The 22,703-nt window shown below is 46.5% G+C and overlaps 1 protein-coding gene across 2 annotated transcripts in view; it reads left to right on the top strand.

Moving 5' to 3' along the window:
- Positions 1–22,703, top strand: part of LOC146829678 (phosphatidylinositol 3,4,5-trisphosphate 5-phosphatase 2-like) — a 737,141-nt gene that overhangs the window by 408,095 nt on the left and 306,343 nt on the right. For both annotated transcript variants that reach the window (XM_085608354.1, XM_085608353.1), the window contains exons 4-8: positions 2,984–3,122; positions 11,152–11,308; positions 11,488–11,628; positions 12,324–12,411; positions 21,405–21,491. In XM_085608354.1, the coding sequence (XP_085464480.1) occupies positions 2,984–3,122; positions 11,152–11,308; positions 11,488–11,628; positions 12,324–12,411; positions 21,405–21,491 (612 nt within the window). The remainder of the gene's footprint in view (positions 1–2,983; positions 3,123–11,151; positions 11,309–11,487; positions 11,629–12,323; positions 12,412–21,404; positions 21,492–22,703) is intronic.

Genomic DNA, 22,703 nt, shown 5'->3' with positions numbered 1-22,703 from the left:
GATCAATTGGGCCACCATAATATATGGTCTACGATACAAACATGGGGTCATGAGATTTAAAATGTGTGCTTAAAGTTTCTGAGGAACTGCATACTCTAATTTTCTCAGTGAAACTATCTGCACAATCCACAGGAAACTTTGCATGGATGAGGGGAAAGCCTGCACACCTGGCAAAATGCACTGATCGCGATATTTACAAAGCTTTTCATGCGTAAACACTTCCTGTGCACTCCCAGAAACAAATAGTTCCATGATCTCCTTCCCTGCTCGATTGTCCTATCTCTTTATGGGCAGAGACTCCACAGTCGTAAAGATACTACTCGTAAAATACCTTTGTGAATAGCAACAAGTGTAAATTTACCTTTGTAAATTGTGCCCTCTGTAACAGGCTATGGTATCGCAGGCGTGTGCTGCTGTCTCTGGGGACCTTGGGATTGACAAAAGCCAAAAGGTCTGCCTTTAAAGTGCAAGTACATACTACCAGCACTTAGGCTTGGCTGTGTTTCCATGTGTTAGCACTTTAAAACCAGTACAGACAGTTGTTTAGCTCTTCTGTGCCATTTGACAAGGGGTCAACTGAATGCGAGTCGACCTTGATCCTGCACTCGCAGAAATTGTCCAGTCCACACTGCTAGGCCATGTACCCTTTGGTTGGTGCTTGTTCTTAGTGTAAAAGTGCGCAAATAAACATGGACTAGAACTCAGGCCAGAGTGGCTGAGATTGACTCAAACATTCCATCCATCATCTTTTTATTCTTCCCAGGATAATCAGAAAGCCCAGACCTGGGCCCTGTAGCCCCCTGTGACACATGACTCAAGCTGCCCCTTGCTGATTAGCAGTGGCGGCTGGTGACATTTGAAAGTGGTAAGGCGTAAACGTTGGGCATGACTTTTCTATAGCGAGGTATGTCAACAAGGTCAATGGACAAACATAGGGTCCAGGGTGAGTCCCTTTCCTGAGAAAGAAATGGAAAAAAGATTGGCAAATGGTGCATTTTAAAGCAAATGAATGTAGCGATAAAGCAAGGTTTATAAAGCAGTGGGAACGTATAGTCTTGAAATATTAAACACGTTAAAAAATGCCTCATATCTTCCTGCTTTAATATGTTCATCAGTTACTGTAATGTGTAAATTGTTCTGCATGACAACTTTAGCCCTTTAAAATGTATGCTTGCTCAGTGTCTTGCACTGCATGCAGAATTAACTTTGGAATAATTTGCTCTAACTAGACTTCGAGAAGCACTCACAGATGCTAGCTGTAACCAGTCATATAGAAATATGTGCAGACATGTCTTTAAGTGGGATGAAAAAAGTGGGTGCTCTCTTTGAAGGAACATGTCAAATTTCTGATATTCCCATAGTGCCACCTGACCGGTATTTTGGTTTCTCTCTGAGATGTAATTGTATCCAGCTAAATGACACTACAACTGACATACGCCTAAAGCCTGTCAGAATGATCGACGTTGTCAATGGGAGTTAGTTGTTTAAGATAAACGAGTAACAACAATGATTTATTCTAAATAATTAACATTGGAAATGTTTCAATTCTGAAATAGTGAGTCTGTGAATTAAATAGCATGGAGGCCTGTGGAAGGGGTTTGGACTTCAGTTATGTTAGATATGTATCCTCTTTTTCTCTGCATATCTTTTCCAACTGCACATCTTCAACAACCTCTCTTTGCTTTTCAGCATCCTCTTTTCACTCTTCCCTGAATGTACTTCTTCGCATTTCTGTCACTTCACCGCCCCCACTTCATGTTTTGCAATAAAACCATGTTTTTGGCATCAGTGTTAAGTTAGGGGCAAGAAAACAGGGCCAGTTGTGATGTCATACATGAGATAACTGTACACTGTAAGCACATGTTCCACAGTATGCACATATCTCTCGCTTTGTGCTAGACTTGGATATTTGGATCAACTTTGCAAGAGAACAAGAACCCTGCTCGTTATTTGGATCCATTTAGCGGTAGAACGAACACAACAGCTCTACTTCTAAAGGAGCGAGCGATCTGCAGCGAGGGAATGGGATGTCACAGTGGGGGAGGTTACCGTGATGAAGGGGTCTCAGCACAATATGCATAACACAACATTAGCATGCAAAAACTTACCAATACCGAGAACAATGCACCAGATCATATGTGCTTGCATCCACTCTCTTGTACGACGAAAGGGTGAGATCTATGTCGTTGAATGACGGACGTCTGAAATAACGCAGCGATAAAGTCCCCGACACCCGAAACCGTGACGCTGATTGTGTCACCGGCCTACAGAGTGCATGCAACCATATACCACAATGGCAATGAAGGGCTTTAAAACAGAAAGCCCTGCGTCCTGCATTACAGTTCAGAAAGTTGATTTACTGCCTGGCTTCCGTCTCCTGCTTCAGAGCGAGGCGGGGCAGGCAGCCCGAAACAGACAGCCCAGACTTAAATACATCAATTTATTTAGAGATAGGAATATGATCGTATCTCTAAATAAATAAATCTATTTAATATGTTTTTATGTAAATGTGTAGGAATTTCAGAGGGGCACAGCCACTGAACCCTAATGGAGCAACCGCCTCTGCTGATTAGACCTGAGCCAGTCTGAGGTTGTTTTTCTTCCCTTTCATGGGGGCGTGGCCTGGAAGGTCAGGCTGACCTGTCTTCTGGGGGCCATGGCTGATGTGCTTGTGTCTGGTCCCTGTCTGTCATGGCACAGGGAACAAACAACGGACTGGGATAGGGCAGCCCAGTAATTACCAGTGGCTGAGATGAATTCAAGCATTCCAGCCATCATTTCATTAGTTCTGTGTAAGTAACATGCCAATTTGTTTTGGGTCAGTGTTTGATCTAGTTCTGAATTCAGCCTATTCTGAGTTCATGCTGCGCTCTGTTTCAGATCTTCTCTTGTCTTCATGCCATGAAGGGGGGACACATGCAGTCTGTGTTAGGCACTGTGTGTGAGGTCACTGTCTGATGCCGTCTCCTGTGTTTCTCCTCAGACCATCCAGGGGATTCCAGTGAAGTTCTTTCGCACACTAAGTGATCTGGTTGCTGTTTACCAGCAGCCCAACAAGGGGCTTGTGATACCTCTGCTGTACCCTGTGGGAAGAGTCGCAGAACCAGCCGAGGAGGACTCAGGTGAGCATGGAACCCACTGGTCCATGCACTTGTGGCAATGGAACCATTTTTGACAGGTCGAGTGGCCTAGTAGACTAATGTGTCCACTGTTTGGGCCTGTGTTTGACCTCATGGTCACTGGTTCAAAGCCCAGTGGGTCCACTTAGCCTTTCATCCTTCTGAGGTTGATACAACTAGTACCATTGAGTTGGGTAACAGTAAACATCTGTTATTCAGTGCCAAGATAACCTTCTGTGTGAACGTGCGCTCTACAAATACACATATTGTTATGTGTGACTAAATTATAGGGTGCAAGCACACTGGGAAACGTGGATCTTCAAACTAATACTCAATGCTTACAACACATTACTGATATGTTAAAAGTACATGTTTATTTGTAAAAACATTACTGGCATGTTAAGGGTACATGTTTTGTGTTTCGATTTAGATGTCCGTGCATAGGTTTTCCTAAATCATGTCCTTATATAAGCACAATTCGAATTGCCCTTATTTAGGCATAGAATCCCAGTCCTTATTTAGGCATTAGCCATGCTATCCAAATACAGGCATGGTCACCTACATCCGTCCATCCCCACGTCACAACGAGTTCTTAGAAACCAGACCCTTAAGCCATTGGGACTTTCTCTAGCTAGGATTATTGATTTCTCCAAGAACTCATCTATTATGCATGAACTACTATTCCTTAGGGGTTCATTCATGACGTCTTCCTCTGCCCGACTTTACGTCAATGATAACATTTCTAAGTACCTTCGAGGTATAAATATACCTTCCCTTACCATGGCAAACCACGGCTCGGCTGCACAGCTCGATACGGCTCGCCACAGCAAGTTCGGAAGAATTCGAGTCCCCGCCTGATGCACTGACCAGACGCTGTCATCCCTGCTCGCAGAGAATCCAGCTTCCAGTGTTCTGACTCCCTTCGCGGTGTGTTAGAGTTTGAGACCCAGAAAAAGATTCCCACCTCTCTCATTCTAAGGTATGGAGCTGACTAGAACCTAGAGGGACTCTTGGCATATGCAAAACTATAGCTTACCATGCTACAGAATACGGCACCTACTTCTTACCTTGTACTACACTTAGGTTAGGTACACTGGGGTAGAACTATTTAGAAGCATCAAACGAGTATCCACTCTTTAGCCTTTTTTATTTATGTATGTGTATTTGAATATATGTCATAGCTAGAAGACAATGCTGTTGCAGTATTATTTCTTCTTACTGCTTATGCTGTACGTTTTATATCTCGCATACTGTCTTGCGATTGTAACAGCTCATATCTCTTACACAAGACTGTTCAATAAATCCTTTTATTGAAACGCCCATCTATCTATTTCTGTGTAACTCTGAAGAAACTAAGCATGCACGATTGACTGAGTGAAACTGTTATCTGTTGTTTCCACGATTCTGAGACATGTTCCGATTCTAAGGGAAACAAAGTTGTCATGTTTATGTGGTTGCCAGAAACTACTACCTTCTTGTTTATTCTAAGGCTGGGCGTCGTGCTCCGCTTCGCCCACGGAGTGCACGTAGCGCTGCCTGCTTCGCCGTTTTTGAGGTAGGCGTAGCAGGCAGCGCTACGTACACGCCACTGCGAAAGCAGAGCTACCCGCCACCCGCCGCCCGCCCTCATTTTAAAATAATTTAAAGAATGTAAAAAGTAAATAAATTACCTTACCTGCAATGCGGCGTCCCGGGACTCCCTCTTCCTTCTTGCCGGCAACTTCTTCACACAAATGCGCATGCGCGGGTACCCGCGCATTTCTTGCGAGAAATGCGAATGCGCGGGCGTCCGTGCATGCGCATTTGTGTGAAGAAGTAGCCGGCAAGCAGGAAGTGGGAGCCCCGGGACGCCACACTGCAGGTAAGGTAATTTATTTACTTTTTACATTCTTTAAATTATTTTAAAATGAGGGCGGGCGGGAGGCAGGCGGCGCATAGTGGGGCTACGCGGAGCGCGCGAGTGTGCGTAGTTTTTTCCACACTATGCGCTGCTCCAGGTAGCCCCATTACGCCCACTACGCCCAGGGTTAGTGTAGTATCTTCATGTAAGATAAATACTGCTCTCCAGTATCTTGTAAATAGCTGCTCAGCCAGTGTGAGAGTTCCATGTGGAATGTTGATGTGACTGGAATGTTGGAGGTTGGTGTGGTGTGAGACAGTTGAGAGGATGGGCTGAGCAGCTAGCAGGCTGCTCCTGGTGGGGCTATACTACGGACTTTACATCTTAATAAATAACCTAAAGATATATACTGGCTACGTCTGCTGTGTCACATCATTCTATGGAACCAGGTCACTTCAATTGGCGACGAGTTGGACTAAAGAAACCGTGCGTGTAACCTAAAAAGACTGGTGTGTAACTAAACCGGTGTGACTTGAAGAAATTTGACTTAAAGAAAAGTAACTCTTCATTTGGCGGAACTACCTGGCAACGTGAGCCCAACCAGTGACCACAACACCGGTCGCCCAAACCTCTGTGTGCCAGGTGGAGTGAGGAGTGGAGCTGCAAGTTGCTCCCTAGTGCAGCACAGAAATTTGCCTCAGTCCAGTGTCTTCTTCGAGGTGTTGTGTCACTGAGCTGTTTGCTGGATGTCTTCGCTACCAAGATCGGTGTCTTTGGAAGGATGCTGGCCCCTGTGACAGTCGCGTAAGAGAAGTGCTAGCTGTCTTTTTGTGTTGGACTGTGGAGGGCCACTTGATGTTTGTGAAGTGAGTTTTTATTTGGGAGCTGTCACCGGAAGAAGTGTGAAGAAGATTTGTCTTTACCAGCGCCTATGTGCCACTACATATATCGACAGGGCAACCAGAACCAAGGTATCCAGTGACTGACATTGTTTTTGCCTTAGTGCAAAGTGCAGTGTTTTTAGTGACAGTAAGGCTCACTCGTGACTGTTTTAATCTACATTATGCCACATCTAATGTCAAGGCTGCCACTACCAATGTATACTGCGCCTATGGAACCAAGGTATTGAGTGACTGACTGTGTTTATGCTTCAGTGCGGAGTTCATTGACTTTACTTACACAGGATGTTGTATTGCTGACTCTGTCTTCGTGTTCTCTCTCTTGTGCTAGCACTGCACCTGTGTGAGTTTTACAAGTGCCACTGCATGAAGTATTTGTCTATTGCCACTTTGACAGTTTTACAGATGAACTTAATTTGGATCCCAGAGTCTCAGCCAGATTTTGAGGAGACTGTCACTGTGATCACAGTGTAATTCTGAATTAATGAGTATTAATCTTTTCAAATATGTTGCAAGGCCCGTTAATGATCACAGTTGCGTTTCATTTTTAAATTCAGTATTGGCTCGCGCAACTCACCTCATTCACCGTGTCGCGCGGACATTGACGTATTGAGTATTTCTGTCTTCGTTGCTGCCCATGAACGTTGTGTAGCAGGGGCGTGCCGAGAGCCACTCGGCATGCGTCGCATGTCCGTCCCGCCATCTTGACGTTGGCAGATCCTGGTTGTAACGGGGCTTGAGCGCAGTTTAGACGCAAACAAAAACATTATGTGGAGTTCTAACAACAAACTACATTGATGAACAGGCCTCAAAGCGACAACAGGATTTCGATGTCTTTTTACGGCAGTTTCGCTGGTTCAGGTATTGCAGTGCTTCCCCATTGTTTAATCATCCTCTTCAGCAGCGTAGCGAAGATCATCACTCTCAAGATGGTTTTCTCAAGTGTCCGTCTTTCATTTCATCGCTTGTGCAGTGTGGCATTATGGTTACTGCAATCTACTGTGACCTGCTGCAAAGTACTTTGTTTCTGGCAAGCCAAGGTATCCTCCAGTTTGAAGTGGGCGCTGCATTCTCTGCAAAGAAATTGAATGTGGCAAGTTTCCTGTAGTTGTTCAACGCCTGTCCCATACTATTGCGGTGACAGGCACACCTGTGACATTTTTGTTATGATAAGCTCAGAGTGCGCATTTAATTGCTTTAAGTGCATATTGGTTGTGCGTTTTTTTTGTTGTCATGAGTCGACAGCACTTGTGGCCCAGTGTTAAAGAGCCATTTCTTGATCTTTATGTGATCGGACTGATCATCTGTTATGGACACCGGTTGTGTATCTTGATAATATGTTATGCATTTGTCTTTCTTAAAGTCACCTTTCTGTTATTTTAGGCGTGACTTTGGAGTTTGCATGTTAGCTACATTCTTACTCAGTGTATAGGGGGCACTAGTCCCACCTATGTAAGTAGTATTGGCTTCCAGTCCTATATACTCAGTTTTTAGGGGGTGTTAGTCCCACCTGCGTAATTGTTTATGGGTTTTAGTCCCATATATTTAGTGTTTAGGGGGTGTTAGTCCCACCTACGTTATTGGTAATCGGTGTTTGTCCCATTTTTTCTGTGTGTTAGTCATGCTGTGACTCACTTGTCAGGGTATAGGGGGTGTTAGTCCCACCTATTAAATTGGTTATGGGTGCTAGTCCCATGTACTTAGTGTTTAGGGGGTGATAGTCCCACCTAGTGTTTAGGGGGTGTTAGTCCCACCTAGCTTATGGTTAATGGGTGTTAATCCCATATACTTCGTGTTTTGGGGGTGTTAGTCCCACCTAGGTTATTGGTAATGGGTGTTAGTCCCATATACTCAGAGTTTAGGGAGTCTTAGTCCCTCCGACGTTGTAGTGATGGGTGAGATCCACCCATTGTATATTTGTTCTGGGAGTGTTTTTTTTGGTATGTTTCTTCAATTTCTAGAGTATTTGTAGTCGTTCTCTATTGTGATTCTCTGTGTTTTCTTTCATATGTATCTTATGTCTTTTCAATCTCCATTTGGTAGTTTGACGCTATTTTCGTGTTTATTAAAAGAGGAGGTTGGTGTTAGTGAGTGAGTTTAATGTCTTTTCTATCTTATTATAAGAGGAGGTTGGTGATAGTTCATTCTTATCTTTTCATCCTTTTTCTTATCTTTGTCTGCCGTTTATAGTCTGGGTCCCTTTCGTGGTATAGTTTATTTATATTACCCTTGGGCTTTAGACTATTTATCTTTTGTTTATATTTTGTGTATAGTTGCTATTAATTTTTAGTATTGTTTGTTGTATTTTCAATTGTAAAGAAGGGAGATATTGTAGTATCTTCATGTAAGATAAATACTGCTCTCCAGTATCTTGTAATTAGCTGCTCAGCCAGTGTGAGAGTTCCATGTGGAATGTTGATGTGACTGGAATGTTGGTGTGGTGTGAGACAGTTGAGAGGATGGGCTGAGCAGCTAGCAGGCTGCTCCTGGTGGGGCTATACTACGGACTTTACATCTTAATAAATAACCTAAAGATATATACTGGCTACGTCTGCTGTGTCACATCATTCTATGGAACCAGGTCACTTCAGTTAGTTTATTCAAGGAGCTTCTAGTGGCCTCTGAGTAGCTGGCACACAAAGTAATTAAGTGTAATGTACTCGATAGAGGCATACTGACCTCAGTCCTGTGCCACAACTATTGTGTATATTATTCCAATGCGCAGAGCTTATAAGGTCAATAGGAACTACACTACACATGTTTATTTGTAAACACATTACTGCCATGTTAAGTGTACATGTTTATGTGCAAATATGAACTATGGACATTGATTCACCGAAGTATCAGCAGTAGTGGAAGAGACTTCACACGTCCGTTAACCCCCCAAAGACACCTTTTGCACCCTAAGCCTTGCAAGAGCCTCCCATTTGCTGCTGGTGGTCTAGAACAGGAGCCAGGAGTTAAAGCTCTGGAGCACAAGCACAGCACCCAGAACCCTGGTACCTTTGTGTGGTGACTGCTGCCTTCAGGAGGTCACAGGGGTGGTAAGGCCAGTGCCAGTGGAACCAGTAGACTGCTGCCAGTGGTTGACATCCATGACACCTAAGAACATAGAACATAGAGCACCGGCATGTCCTTATATGAATGCAGCTATGGTCAGAAGACAGAATGTGCTAAAGAGGGATGTAATCTGCTCCCTGTACAAGGCTATGTTACGAGTACAATATCATGGACGTCTTTCATTTTAATCTATTTATAAAGCAAAAAACGCAATAATACAGTACAAAGTATAGCTATAAAATGCAAGGATCCAGCATAAAAAAGCTGAAGAACTTGCTGTGGAAGACAGAAGATATTTTGGAGAAGGTAAAGAACAAATACAAAGTAGGGACACACCAGGAAGAAAGGGGTAGGACACTGCAGTGTTTTGGCCCATGCAGAGAGAAAGAATGAGATTGTGAAAGTGCGCGAGGAGGACGAGGACTGGCCAGCTGTGCTTGAGTAGAGAGCAAAGGTAGGAGAAGGTTGGAAGCAGCAACCAAAGATGAAAGATGAACAGGATCAAACCATGCCTACACTCGAAGACAATACAACACAAATGAAAAAGAAGGCAAAACTTCAAGAGCAGCACTCCAGAGATCTGGACCTTGATGGGGATGGCTTGGTCTGCTTGTGAAGAAACTTCCCTCTGCACGCCTTTTCTGTGTCAAGCCTTCTCTGCAAGCAAAGCATGCCCTCTGGACCGGAAGCTGTTTTATGATCCTTCTTCTTGTGTGCAGGGCGTACCTGGTAGACCCTTCAAAGCATGCCCTCTGGACCGGAAGCTGTTTTATGATCCTTCTTCTTGTGTGCAGGGCGTACCTGGTAGACCCTTCAAAGCATGCCCTCTGGACCGGAAGCTGTTTTATGATCCTTCTTCTTGTGTGCAGGGCGTACCTGGTAGACCCTTCAAAGCATGCCCTCCGGACCGGAAGCTGTTTTATGTTCCTTCTTCTTGTGTGCAGGGAGTACCTGGTAGACCCTTCAAAGCTTGCCCTCTGGACCGGAAGCTGTTTTATGTTCCTTCTTCTTGTGTGCAGGGCGTACCTGGTAGACCCTTCAAAGCATGCCCACTGGACCGGAAGCTGTTTTATGTTCCTTCTTCTTGTGTGCAGGGTGTACCTGGTAGACCCTTCAAAGCTTGCCCTCTGGACCGGAAGCTGTTTTATGTTCCTTCTTCTTGTGTGCAGGGTGTACCTGGTAGACCCTTCAAAGCATGCCCTCTGGACCGGAAGCTGTTTTATGATCCTTCTTCTTGTGTGCAGGGCGTACCTGGTAGACCCTTCAAAGCGTGCCCTCTGGACCAAAAGCTGTTTTATGATCCTTCTTCTTGTGTGCACCCCATCCCTCCAAAAGCCAATAATTAAACACCTCCTCCCTAAAGTCTAAAATAAAACATCCCCTCCCTCCAAAAGCCTATAATAATGCAACACCTCTCTCCACCCAAAAAAACACTAACATTTTAAATAAATAAAAGTTTTAAAAACCGGTACTTACCTGCTGCCACACGTTGTCCGGTCCTACTCAGTGACACTGCAGTCTGCTGTGGAGCTCCCCTAACCAATTTAGTGCTGCTTTCATGCTGTTAACCAGCATGAGAGAAGTGCCACGATTGGCTGGAGCAGGTAGGTCGGACTCTCCTTTAGGCCCTGGAGGCCTATGCTTGCTCTCCACCCAGCTGTCTAAGACAGATAAGTGTTAAACTGCGAATTGTGCAAGTCGAACTGGCCGTCGCAAGACCACCAGCCAAACTGACCTGCGCACTTTGGAGTGTCTGGCCAGCACTCCAATACTCTATCCTGCCAATCAGAAGCTAAGGACTCGCCCTTTCTTGGCTCGGTGCACTATGTGTAGCGTGTATATTGGAAAAATAAAATGGCAATGAAAATCATTTATTCCATTGCCATTTTTTTTTCAACAGGCAGCTCGCAGCAGGCGTGGAGGGTGGGGGGGGCAACGCTCCCCCACACTCATGGAAAAACCGCCACTGGTCAAAGTGCTAAAAAATGCGTGCTGGTGAAGCCGCCTGCAAGCAACGGCTCGGGTTAAGCATTGGGATGTTGGGAGGTGACTAGGAAGACAGACCCACCCAGGTGACCGGAGAGACTGGTTGTAATACATGGTCCTTGATATGTGCCTGTCAAGGTGGAATCCACACAAAAGAATCTATTACGACTGGTCAGGACTGGAAGAACATCTGAGGGGTGTGCTGACATCACTTCCTTCTCTAAGATTTCCCTCTGTGTTATTCTAGATGGTGAGGATGGGAGGGCTGGCACGCAGTCCCTGAGTCCGACAACTCTCATGGCCGCGGGTACCCAGGCCAGCACGTGGAGCTCCCCGGTACATCTGAAGGTGGCTCACATCATCCAGAGGATGCAACTGCAGCTGGAAGATCACATCCACAGCAGGTAACTCAGCACTGACCCCAACAGGTGGCATTGGGCATCAGTGCCTCTGCCCTAAGGATGACCCAGGGTCATGGCGTACATGTTCTTGTAACCCCTTTTCCTTCTCCAGTTCTAGATTGCTCTGGCCTCACTTCCTCTCAGACTCACATATGTTCCCCCTTTCTTCTCGTTTGTTACAGCCCTGGCAATGAATTTCTGGAACTGATGGTCGACTATGTAAAGAACTGCTTGCAGCAGGACCTGGCCGCCCTGTGCAGCGGTCACTCAAACTTACGACACCTGGGCAGGGCTCTGGGGGCCGCCTGTCGTGGGCTGCACAGGTGTGTATAGGGTAGGGGCGGTGCTGCAGCCTTTCAGAGTGCCATACTTTCAGGGCAGTAGAATCTGACTTGTGAAACAAAGTAGTTGGGAATATCTTCATTTCGAAGCACGCCCGCCTGTCTGCCTGGGTGTCATGGGCCCGGTTGTGTTGCTTCTCAGGTGTGTTCCAGTCCTCATCAGTGAGCGGGGATGAGCCGAGTACTCGTTACATGGATCAAAATGTATGTAGATTTGTTTTTCATCTCTTCCTGTTTCTTTCTTTGTGAAGCATCTGAAACATAAGTGATGTGAAGAGATGACAACAAACTGCACATAGAAGCTAGGGAGACACCATGATCTATATGGTTTTTATTTGTGGGCAGAGTTGCAGACACATCTGTGCACTTTAGAGAATTTAGTGGTGAAATGTAGGCTAGATGCCAAAATCCTATCTGGAAGCAAGAGTGTCTACAACATTTGTGCCAGTGATCCTTACAGAACTTACAGAACGTATTTGAAATGGAATAGCATGTGTGGCCCTTTCCAAGCCTTTGTCGCGATCCATACGACCACCCTTGCAGTTCTGAAGTTGTGGGCTCAGCTCCTATACCACCCCTGCTATGGCATTCTACCCATGGACTCCACATTTGTGTTCTGGTCCTTAACCCCACACTAGGATACCTATCTGACTCTGCTCCATCCATGTTTCTTTCAGTGAGATTGACTGCACATTGTCCAGCCTGGAGACCCTGGGCAAGGTGTTCGACCACCCTACCTCCCCACCGAGCTCCGCTACAAAGCAGGTGAGCATGTGTTCAATCGACCTTCTTTTAGGTGTGCGTTTCCATTGCTTCTCTGCTCATTTTCCACATTTCTTTCTGCATTGAGGCGGGTGAGTTGTCTCTGTGAAATACTAGTGTAGCTTTTTAAATCTGAATTTAAAAAAACTGAGATGAACAAAATTGGTGTGGACTAGGGATTGCCAGCTTCTAACACCACCGACAGTGAGCCCTGCTACTGGTTTAAGCATATGACTCTCAATCAATCAATTCAGATTTGTAGAGCGCGGCTAATCAACCGCAAGGGTATCCAGGCGCTGGGTTCTTGCTTGGATCAGTTGAAAAGCCAGGTCTTGAGTCCCTTTCTGAATTTGGGAGCAAGGAAGATGTTCAAAGATGAAGGGGAAGGCCGTTCCAGGACTTGGCAGATAGGTCGGAGAAGGAGTGTCCTCCAGTTTGGCTTCGGTGGATGTGTGGAGTGTGTGCGAGGGCGTGGAGGGAGGAGCGCTGGGGTCTGGAGGGTTGGTGGTTGGTGTATGCTGGTCCTTGGTCATGGAGGGCCTTGTTGGCGTGTATCAGCATCTTGAATCGGCATCTTTTCTGGATGGGCAGCCAGCGGAGATTCCTGAAAGGTACCAGTGATAGAGAACTGTATTTAAAGCTAAGTATGTGCTTTTTGTAGTGTTCACTTTAAGGGCTGGGTTGAAATTGGATCAAGGATCCTTTGAAGAATTGATCACCGGGATTATAAACAGATTATTACCAACTGGATAGTCTTAGAGTCATTTTTAACCATAATATCATATAATATGATGGTGTTAGATCATATAATATCATATAATATGATGGTGTTAGATCATATAATATCATGTTATTGCAGAATCCAGTTCCCTCTAGAGATGAATCGCAGGCATGAGTCTTTTAATAGTGCTCTGGCGTCCACCGGGGGACACATGGGCAACTGTCAGGAACCAGGAAAAGAGCCCTCATCCAACGACATCACCAAATAGACAATACCAGAGCTCAATCAGCTACGACCGGCCAGGAACCGTGAAGGGAGAGTATCGCAGGAGATCACAATTTGAAAAAACAGTTTTAGAAAAGCAAAACTGTGATGTCCCCAGAAAGATAAACTGTCAAGATCATAGACATCAGAATTGCAATAAATTCATGAAAAGCAGAACTGCAGTTCCCTAGGAACTAGAATTGCGATAATTTAATAGAAAATAGAATTAAACTAAATTTATGGAAATCATGTTTGTGATTGTCTGATGGAGATCCCATGTGCGATACTGGTCCTGATGCAAGCGGCTGTGTAAATACCACCTCATTTCATTGCTTTCTTTTGTGGCAGGGTATCCGAGTAGTGCATCTTAGAACAAGGGTCTTAGACGCAAAGCGTGCACGTTCCGGCACCCTTCGTGTCTCTGGCATCACTAGTCTGTGTCTGGCTTTGGACTGTGTTCCAACTCTGCTTCAATTGCTTTTGTAGATGACCTTATATTTTCATCCTGTTGGCTGTCTGATGGACATTCTTTGAAATGACCATCACAATTTCCTCACACTGAGTCTGGTAGAAATGTCTGGCTAATGATACAGTATTCACTGCAGGTCCTGTACTGTCTAATGTTGAATACTCTACGGTTCACTGGATATCCAGGCCTAGCAATGTCCAAGCACAAGAAAAGATTCTGAGATGGGCAATCCACTACTTCTGTCTACTTATCAGATCATGATCCCCCCGCAGGTTGGGTTTAGAGCAGTGGTGAGTTTTTATCATTCAGCATGGATTCCACACGTGCAGTGACTACTTGTTGGAGTGCGACGCAGCCCCCCGCTCGGTAGAGTACACAGGATGGTGGTGATCACATGCAGCGATGCAGCCCCCCTGCTCGGTAGAGTACACAGGATGAGCAGTGATCACACACAGCTACACAGCCTTGGCTCGGTAGAGTACACAGGATAGCGGTGTTCACACGCAGTGATGCAGCCCCCCCGCTCGGTAGAGTACACAGATGAGCAGTGATCACACACGGCTACGCAGCCTTGGCTCAGAAGAGTACACAGGATGGTGGTGATCACATGCAGCGGTGCGCCCCCCGCTCGGTAGAGTACACAGATGAGCAGTGATCACACGCAGCGACGCAGCCCCCGGCTCGGTAGAGTACACAGGATGAGCAGTGATCACACACAGCTACGCAGTCTTAGCTTGGTAGAGTACACAGATGAGCAGTGATCACACACAGCTATGCAGCCTTGGTCCGGTAGAGTACACAGGATGGCAGTGATTGCACGCAGCGACGCAGCCCCTGGCTCGGTAGAGTACCCAGGATGGTGGTGATCACACACAGCTACGCAGCCTTGGCTCGGTAGAGTACACAGGATGGCAGTGATCACACACAGCTACGCAGCCCCTGGCTCGGTAGAGTACACAGGATGGTGGTGATCACACACAGCTACCCAGCCCCTGGCTCGGTAGAGTACACAGGATGAGCAGTGATCACACACAGCTACGCAGCCTTGGCTCGGTAGAGTACACAGGATGAGCAGTGATCACACACAGCTACGCAGCCTTGGCTCGGTAGAGTACACAGGATGGCGGTGATCACACGCAGCGATGCAGCCCCCAGCTTGGTAGAGTACACAGGATGGTGGTGATCACATGCAGCGATGCAGCCCCCCTGATCGGTAGAGTACACAGGATGAGCAGTGATCACACACAGCTACGCAGCCTTGGCTCGGTAGAGTACACAGGATGAGCAGTGATCACACACAGCTACGCAGCCTTGGCTCGGTAGAGTACACAGGATGGTGGTGATCACACGCAGCGATGCAGCCCCCAGCTTGGTAGAGTACACAGGATGGTGGTGATCACATGCAGCGATGCAGCCCCCCTGCTCGGTAGAGTACACAGGATGAGCAGTGATCACACAGGGCTACGCAGCCTTGGCTCTGTAGAGTACACAGGATGGCGGTGATCACACACAGCTACGCAGCCTTGGCTTGGTAGAGTACACAGGATATCGGTGATCACACGCAGCGACGCAGCCCCCAGCATGGTAGAGTACACAGGATGGTGGTGATCACATGCAGCGATGCAGCTCCCCCGCTCGGTAGAGTACACAGGATGAGCAGTGATCACACACAGCTGCGCAGCCTTGGCTCGGTAGAGTACACAGGATGAGCAGTGATCACACACAGCTACGCAGCCTTGGCTTGGTAGAGTACACAGGATATCGGTGTTCACACGCAGCGACGCAGCCCCCGGCTCAGTAGAGTACACAGGATGGTGGTGATCACACGCAGCGATGCAGCCCCCCGCTCGGTAGAGTACACAGGATGAGCAGTGATCACACAGGGGTATGCAGCCTTGGCTCGGTAGAGTACACAGGATGAGCAGTGATCACACACAGCTACGCAGCCTTGGCTTGGTAGAGTACACAGGATATCGGTGATCACACGCAGCGACGCAGCCCCCCGTCTCGGTAGAGTACACAGGATGGTGGTGATCACATGCAGCGATGCAGCTCCCCCGCTCGGTAGAGTACACAGGATGAGCAGTGATCACACACAGCTGCGCAGCCTTGGCTCGGTAGAGTACACAGGATGGCGGTGTTCACATGCAGTGATGCAGCCCCCCCGCTCGGTAGAGTACACAGGATGAGCAGTGATCACACACGGCTACGCAGCCTTGGCTCAGAAGAGTACACAGGATGAGCAGTGATCACACACAGCTGCGCAGCCTTGGCTCGGTAGAGTACACAGGATGGCTGTGATCACACGCAGTGACGCAGCCCCCAGCTTGGTAGAGTACACAGGATGGTGGTGATCACATGCAGCGATGCAGCTCCCCCGCTCGGTAGAGTACACAGGATGAGCAGTGATCACACACAGCTACACAGCCTTGGCTCAGTAAAGTACACAGTATGAGCAGTGACCACACACAGCTACGCAGCCCTGGCTCGGTAGAGTACACAGGATGGTGGTGATCACACGCAGCGATGCAGCCCCCGGCTCGGTAGAGTACACAGGATGGTGGTGATCACATGCAGCGATGCAGCCCCCCCACTCGGTAGAGTACACAGGATGAGCAGTGATCACACAGGGCTACGCAGCCTTGGCTCAGTAGATTACACAGGATAGCGGTGTTCACACGCAGCGACGCAGCCCCCGGCTCAGTAGAGTACACAGGATGGTGGTGATCACACGCAGCGATGCAGCCCCCCGCTCGGTAGAGTACACTGGATGAGCAGTGATCACACAGGGGTATGCAGCCTTGGCTCGGTAGAGTACACAGGATGAGCAGTGATCACACACAGCTGCGCAGCCTTGGCTCGGTAGAGTACACAGGATAGCTGTGATCACACGCAGTGACGCAGCCCCCAGCTTGGTAGAGTACACAGGATGGTGGTGATCACATGCAGCGATGCAGCTCCCCCGCTCGGTAGAGTACACAGGATGAGCAGTGATCACACAGGGGTACGCAGCCTTGGCTCTGTAGAGTACACAGGATGAGCAGTGATCACACACAGCTGCGCAGCATTGGCTCGGTAGAGTACACAGGATGGCGGTGATCACACGCAGCGACGCAGCCCCTGGCTCGGTAGAGTATCATTACATGATTTCTCATAAACATCACCTTCTGGATTCCATTTTTGCTAATTGACACCTACAACTCACACCTGACCACAGTTAGCGCTACTTTGGTCGGATCTGCTGGGGGCGCTGTTTGCCATCACCATGCCGAGAATCAAAAACAGCAAGTCAAAGAAAGTTACAGTCATGGCTAGAAACTGGAGCTCTTTCTCCACACAAGAGGCAAGGGAACTGTGGTTCCAATGTCCATATCCAATGCCGAAGACTGTAACTCTATGTCCATTGATGTCAACCACACATTAACCACCTTTAACCAAAGTGTAATCTCGCTTTTAGATTAAAATCTACTCCTAAATCCTCGTAAATGCACTGCAAATTGAACCCATGAGAACAACCCCTGGTTGATCATGGAGTTACATATTTGGAAACTTAAGAGCAGAAAGAAAATAGAGATGGATTTAAAGTGAGGAAGCCAAGCATCAGTAAAAGAAGCAATCACCGCATGAAAAAAGAAAATCATGCTGGCAAAACAGAAGCACAGCATTAAACTTGACCAAAGAACTTTTTGGAACAATGGTAAATTGACAACACTTATATCTGAGGACTACAATCTAGAGAATACTGCAGCCCCATCCGATACTCTTTCTCAATTTTCCACAGCCAAGACAGGTGAGGTGAGATTTGAATTCAGGCTTGAAGCTCGGCTCTTCTACCCTCCACCACCCCAAGAGCAAATCAAAACAAATTAACCCATTTTAGGGAGATCTCCACGATCAACGTACTAGAGTTGATTACCAACAGCAGACCATTAGACCACCCTGCTGATGTCTCCTCAGACCCTATAATGCAACAACGAGGACCTCTTGGGTGTAGCCCATCTGTTCAGTCGGTCCCTTGATCAAAAATAATTCCGACTGATTGGAAGACCACAATGACTCGATCACTCCTAAAACAGATCCCCCTCTTCACAGACAATCACAACAATTTTAGCCCAATATCGCCAACACCTTTTTAGGGCTACTGTTGGAAATAATGGGTATATATCAATCCCTGAAATGGTTTCAGTCTTTCCTCTCAGCCCAATCACAGGCCGTCTTCCTTCCACCTTGGTGTCCTGCAGGGACCTGTACTTTCTTCATTACTCTTCAACATATATAGGGTCGCACTGGGTGCCATTTTGGTGAGTACAGTTCCACATGCTCGCTGATGGCACACAGCTGTAGCTCGACAGTTGAATCAACCTCCTGCAAATCTCCTACACAAAGATCTATTTCAAACCCAGTGTAAGAGCACGGATGGCTCATACATTTCTCAAACTGAACCCTTCAAAGACAGAACTACTAATCAATAAAGTTGCCTGGATAAGTGGCGCCCGGCCTGTTGCTGGCGTTGGGCACTCCACGCACGCTGGTAAAGGCAGTTCACAATCCTGGCATTATTACAGACTCTGACGTCCCTGGAAACACAGATTGCTAAAGTAACAAGTTTGTGCTTTTGGAAAATAAAGATTATAAAAATGTCTTCCCCGATATCCCACCTGAACTGAATGGGCCAGCAGGAATAACGTAAATAGAGCAAGACTGCACCATGGAAGTGATGTCTACCTGAGATGACCAGAGATCTCCCTCAGGAAGCTGCTCCCGGTGCAGAATGCCGCGTCTTGACAGGGTCCAGGTGTGGAGACCTCATCATCCCCACTCTCAGATCCCCTACCGGCTTCCAACATAGAAAGGAGGACACTACCAAGCACTGATCACCATGCCTAAGACCATTCATAGCTCCTCCCCTCCTTTTCTGGTTTCTGGGAGCAAACAAACCCCCTCAGATTTCCGTGCAATGCCCGCTCTCCTTGTGGGTAGAAGAAGCTGCAGACCAGTCTTTTTAACCAATAAATTAGAGTCCTATCTGCTCCATTTTATATTCCCCCAGGTTGTGTTGGTATGTAAAGCTATGCCGATTTGTATAGCGCACTAATCACCCGTGAAGGTATCCAGGCGCTTGAGTGGGCGTGTAGGCGTGTGGTCCCCGTAGAGTTATTCAGAGAGACAGTTGTTCAGCTACTTGTGGAACTACAGAAGTGAGTGCAGCAAGAAGCTGCAGACCTGGCTCTTCGAACAACTCCATCTTCAGTAGTGTCAAGAAGCCCTTGGGCAGTCTACCGCTACAAATACTGGTAGCATCACATAACATAGACTTTGAGTTTAGAAACGTAAGCATTCTGGGACTTGTAATTCTCATTCACAATAAAAACAATTGAACAAAAGCCTTGGATTCCAATGGGTAGTAAAAGGAAAGTCCAGAAGTTGAAATGGACCGAGAGCCATATCATCTCTCTCCTTCTGGGCTCTTACACACAGGCACCGTCATCCAATCCCAGTCGCCACCTTCCATTCATCTTTCCTACCTTTCTCCTTCTTTCTTCACCCCCTGGTAGTACTCATCTCTTTTTTATCTTCCATCATTGCATTTCCTTTCTCTGTGATGCTATTTGCCATTCTTGCTCTGTCATTTTTCTCTGTTTTCATCATTTTTCTATCATCTTTGTGGCCCTTAGTTCATCTGGCAGCGCTTAGCTCAAATCCCCTACTCTATTACAGTGTTATTCGTCAGCTGCACACATGGGAGGACTATAAAGAAGTAACTGGTGTCCTAGTCTCCTAGTGGCACCCCTGCTCTAGCTGCTAAAGTGAGGGCTCATGATGACAAAGTAAGCCAATAGAGGGCGCTCTTAGACCATATCAAAATACCCTGGGCCTCATTTATTAGAAGTGACGCATTGCTGTGTGGTACCAGTGATGCATCACTTCTCAGTGCGCCCTCCTTGCGACATGGTGGATGCGTCATATTTACTGTATGACACATCATGACGCAAGGAGTTACAGATACATCAGTATTTCTGACGTATCTGTAGGCGCGACAGTGACGCATTGCTGGAGTGGGTCACAAAAGTGACGCAATTCCAGCAATGTGTCCTTTCACATGGGGCAAGCCCCATGTGAAAGGGCCTGCGTCAGTCTTACGCCTGCTGAGAGGCAGGTGTAAGATATTGATTCAATGGCGTCCTAGAAGTGGCGCAGTGAAATCTCATATATTTCAATGCACCACTTCTACAAGGTTTTTTGCGGGGGAACGCCCACCCTGCATACATTCAGGGCTGGCTCTAGGGCGTGCGATCGGTGCCACTGCACCGGGCGCTGACGTTGGGTGGGGGTGTCATTTTTGCAGGTATATTCACAATTTAAAAGCACCTGCTGCTGTGTTCATGGCCTCCAGCAATTTTCAGGCATCAATTAAAACGTCAAGATAGCGTGTTCCTGGAAAGAGACCGGAGGTTTGTGGCAGATTTTGACTCATGGAAAGGCAGTGCAGAGGGTTAAAATGTCTGCTGCTAAGAACGTGGACCATGCTGATAACCAAATGCGTATAATGTAAATAGGTCAGTAGGTTACTGCTTCCGAAAAAGAGCTCTTTTTGTTATTTGTAGTTTGTAAGTCAAAATCCTCATATAGAACATTAAGCTATTAATTGTCATCAAAGAGCTGCATACAAACTGCAAGGTATATGTTAGAGCTATATGTTTTTTGCCCAGTCTTTCATTATCCTAATCTTCCCAAAGGGTTTATTTGGGTAGAAAACAATTCTTATCATTTAAGAGAACCCCTAACAATGGTGTTACGTTTTTAAATGCTGAATGTGTGCTTTTCCAGAATAAGGACTCTTAAACTATATTGCCTACCAGTATCGATGACATGTCACTCCCACACTACACCTTGTAGTCCTGTCTGGTGTACATTTTCTGTGCACTGATTTACACACATATGATTGTCTTTGTGCAATGTGTGTGTGATAAATGCCTTGACACCTTACATTGGTATTCAGAGTGGCGCTATAAAACTAAATTAATCTGAGAGACAGTGGTTACGGAGACTTGAGGGGCACTGTTAAAGGGTGCTAGTGAGGAAATTCATGGCAGAGGTGGCCATTGGTGTGCGCCAACAAACATTGTCGCACCGGGCGCCACCAGTGTTAAAGCTGGCCCTGCATACATTATACCTAACGCAAGTATGATGTGGCGCAGGGGTTTACAAAGTGAGACATCTGCCTAAATGCATCATTTTGTAAATATGGTGCAACACGGTGCATTTTTTACGCCGCAGGTGGGTCACAAAAAGTGATGCACCGGCAGTGTAAAACTGACGCAAGGCCTCATAAATAAGGCCCCTTCCTGCAAGCATCTGGGTCTGGGTGCTCTTTTCATGTCAAATAGTCTGTTAATTCTATTAGGGGTCAAATATGCTATGTGTAGATGGTTGAAGTGAGTACATTTAAGTCCAGTGTTTCTAGAAACCTTCTGAGTATGTTGTATAGATTTCCTCCATTCTGCACCTTCCATTCATAACTTACTCTCGTGCTTGGCCTAGGCTTCCTGTGATCTGGACCCAGACCTGGAGCAGCTCATCTGTAAAATCTCCACCCTGAGCAGCCTGCTGTCCTCGCTCGAGAAGAAGGTAGGCCCCTGCGTGCATTACCACCTCTCTGAAGGGGCAGAACTCACATCTGCATCCTTAGATGCACAGATCTTCAGTTCATGCCCAGCCAGTTGGGCACAACCAGCATGCCCATTTCCATACCTGAGAAAGTACCGCAGACCCATCTTTCCCTCAACTCCAGATACAACTGAGTCCACCATTTAAAAAAGTGCAGTACAAGCAGGAATGTTCTTAAATACATAGAACCTTGACGAATGATGCCTGAATAGTCGTGTATTCTACTCACTTCTTTTTCACATATTTTGTAGATATTGTGTAGAGTCTGCAAAGGTTTATCAACTAATTATGCTGCATGTGTTTGGAGGAATGCGGTCCAGTATCAGGGAAATAGAAAAGAGGGGAGATTCAATATTTATTGATCAATATTAGGCCCTTAAGCTGCTGTAATTGTTCCTGAGTCAAAAGGGATGCTTGTTACAAAACAAACATACACAAACGGGATCACTAGGTACCAAATAATTATTAATCATGCAATAAATACGTTTTGTGTTTCCCTGCAGACGCCACCCTCAGAGTCCTTGACAGGGGCCCGGAAGACCCCACAGGGTGGGTGCCCTTAACACAGACTGTTTTTTAAGCAGGCCCCTTTGTTCTACCCCTGGCTAAATTGTTGACCTTGGAGCCCATACACCTGCCCCAGGTTACAGAACTTGACGACTAATCTACCTACATCTTAGAAGTAGACTGTTCACGACTCCAGAATAAGCATTTCACACTATCTCACAGGACTTGACAACTAATCTACCTGCATCTTAGAACTAGACTGTTTACGACTCTATAACATAGGACTTGACGACTAATCTACCTACATTTTAGAAGTAGACTGTTCACGACTCCAGAATATGCACGGCACACTATCTCTCAGGACTTGTAGACTAATCTACCTGCATCCTAAAGGTAGACTGTTTATGACTCCAGAATAAGCACGGCACACTATCTCTCAGGACTTTTAGACTAATCTACCTGCCTCCTAGAAGTAGACTGTTTTTACTACTCCAAAATATGCACGGGACACTATCTCACAGGACTTTTAGACTAATCTAACTGCATCTAAAAAGTAGAATGTTTACGAGTTTATAACAGAGGACTTTACAACTAATCTACCTGCATCTTAGAAGAAGACTGTTTACGACTCCAAAATATGCACAGCACACTATCTCACAGGACTTT

This window comes from Triturus cristatus, chromosome 5_2 (assembly GCF_964204655.1).
Source record: "Triturus cristatus chromosome 5_2, aTriCri1.1, whole genome shotgun sequence".
NCBI classification, from domain to species: Eukaryota; Metazoa; Chordata; class Amphibia; order Caudata; family Salamandridae; genus Triturus; species Triturus cristatus.
This window is presented reverse-complemented; position numbering and strand designations above follow the sequence as displayed.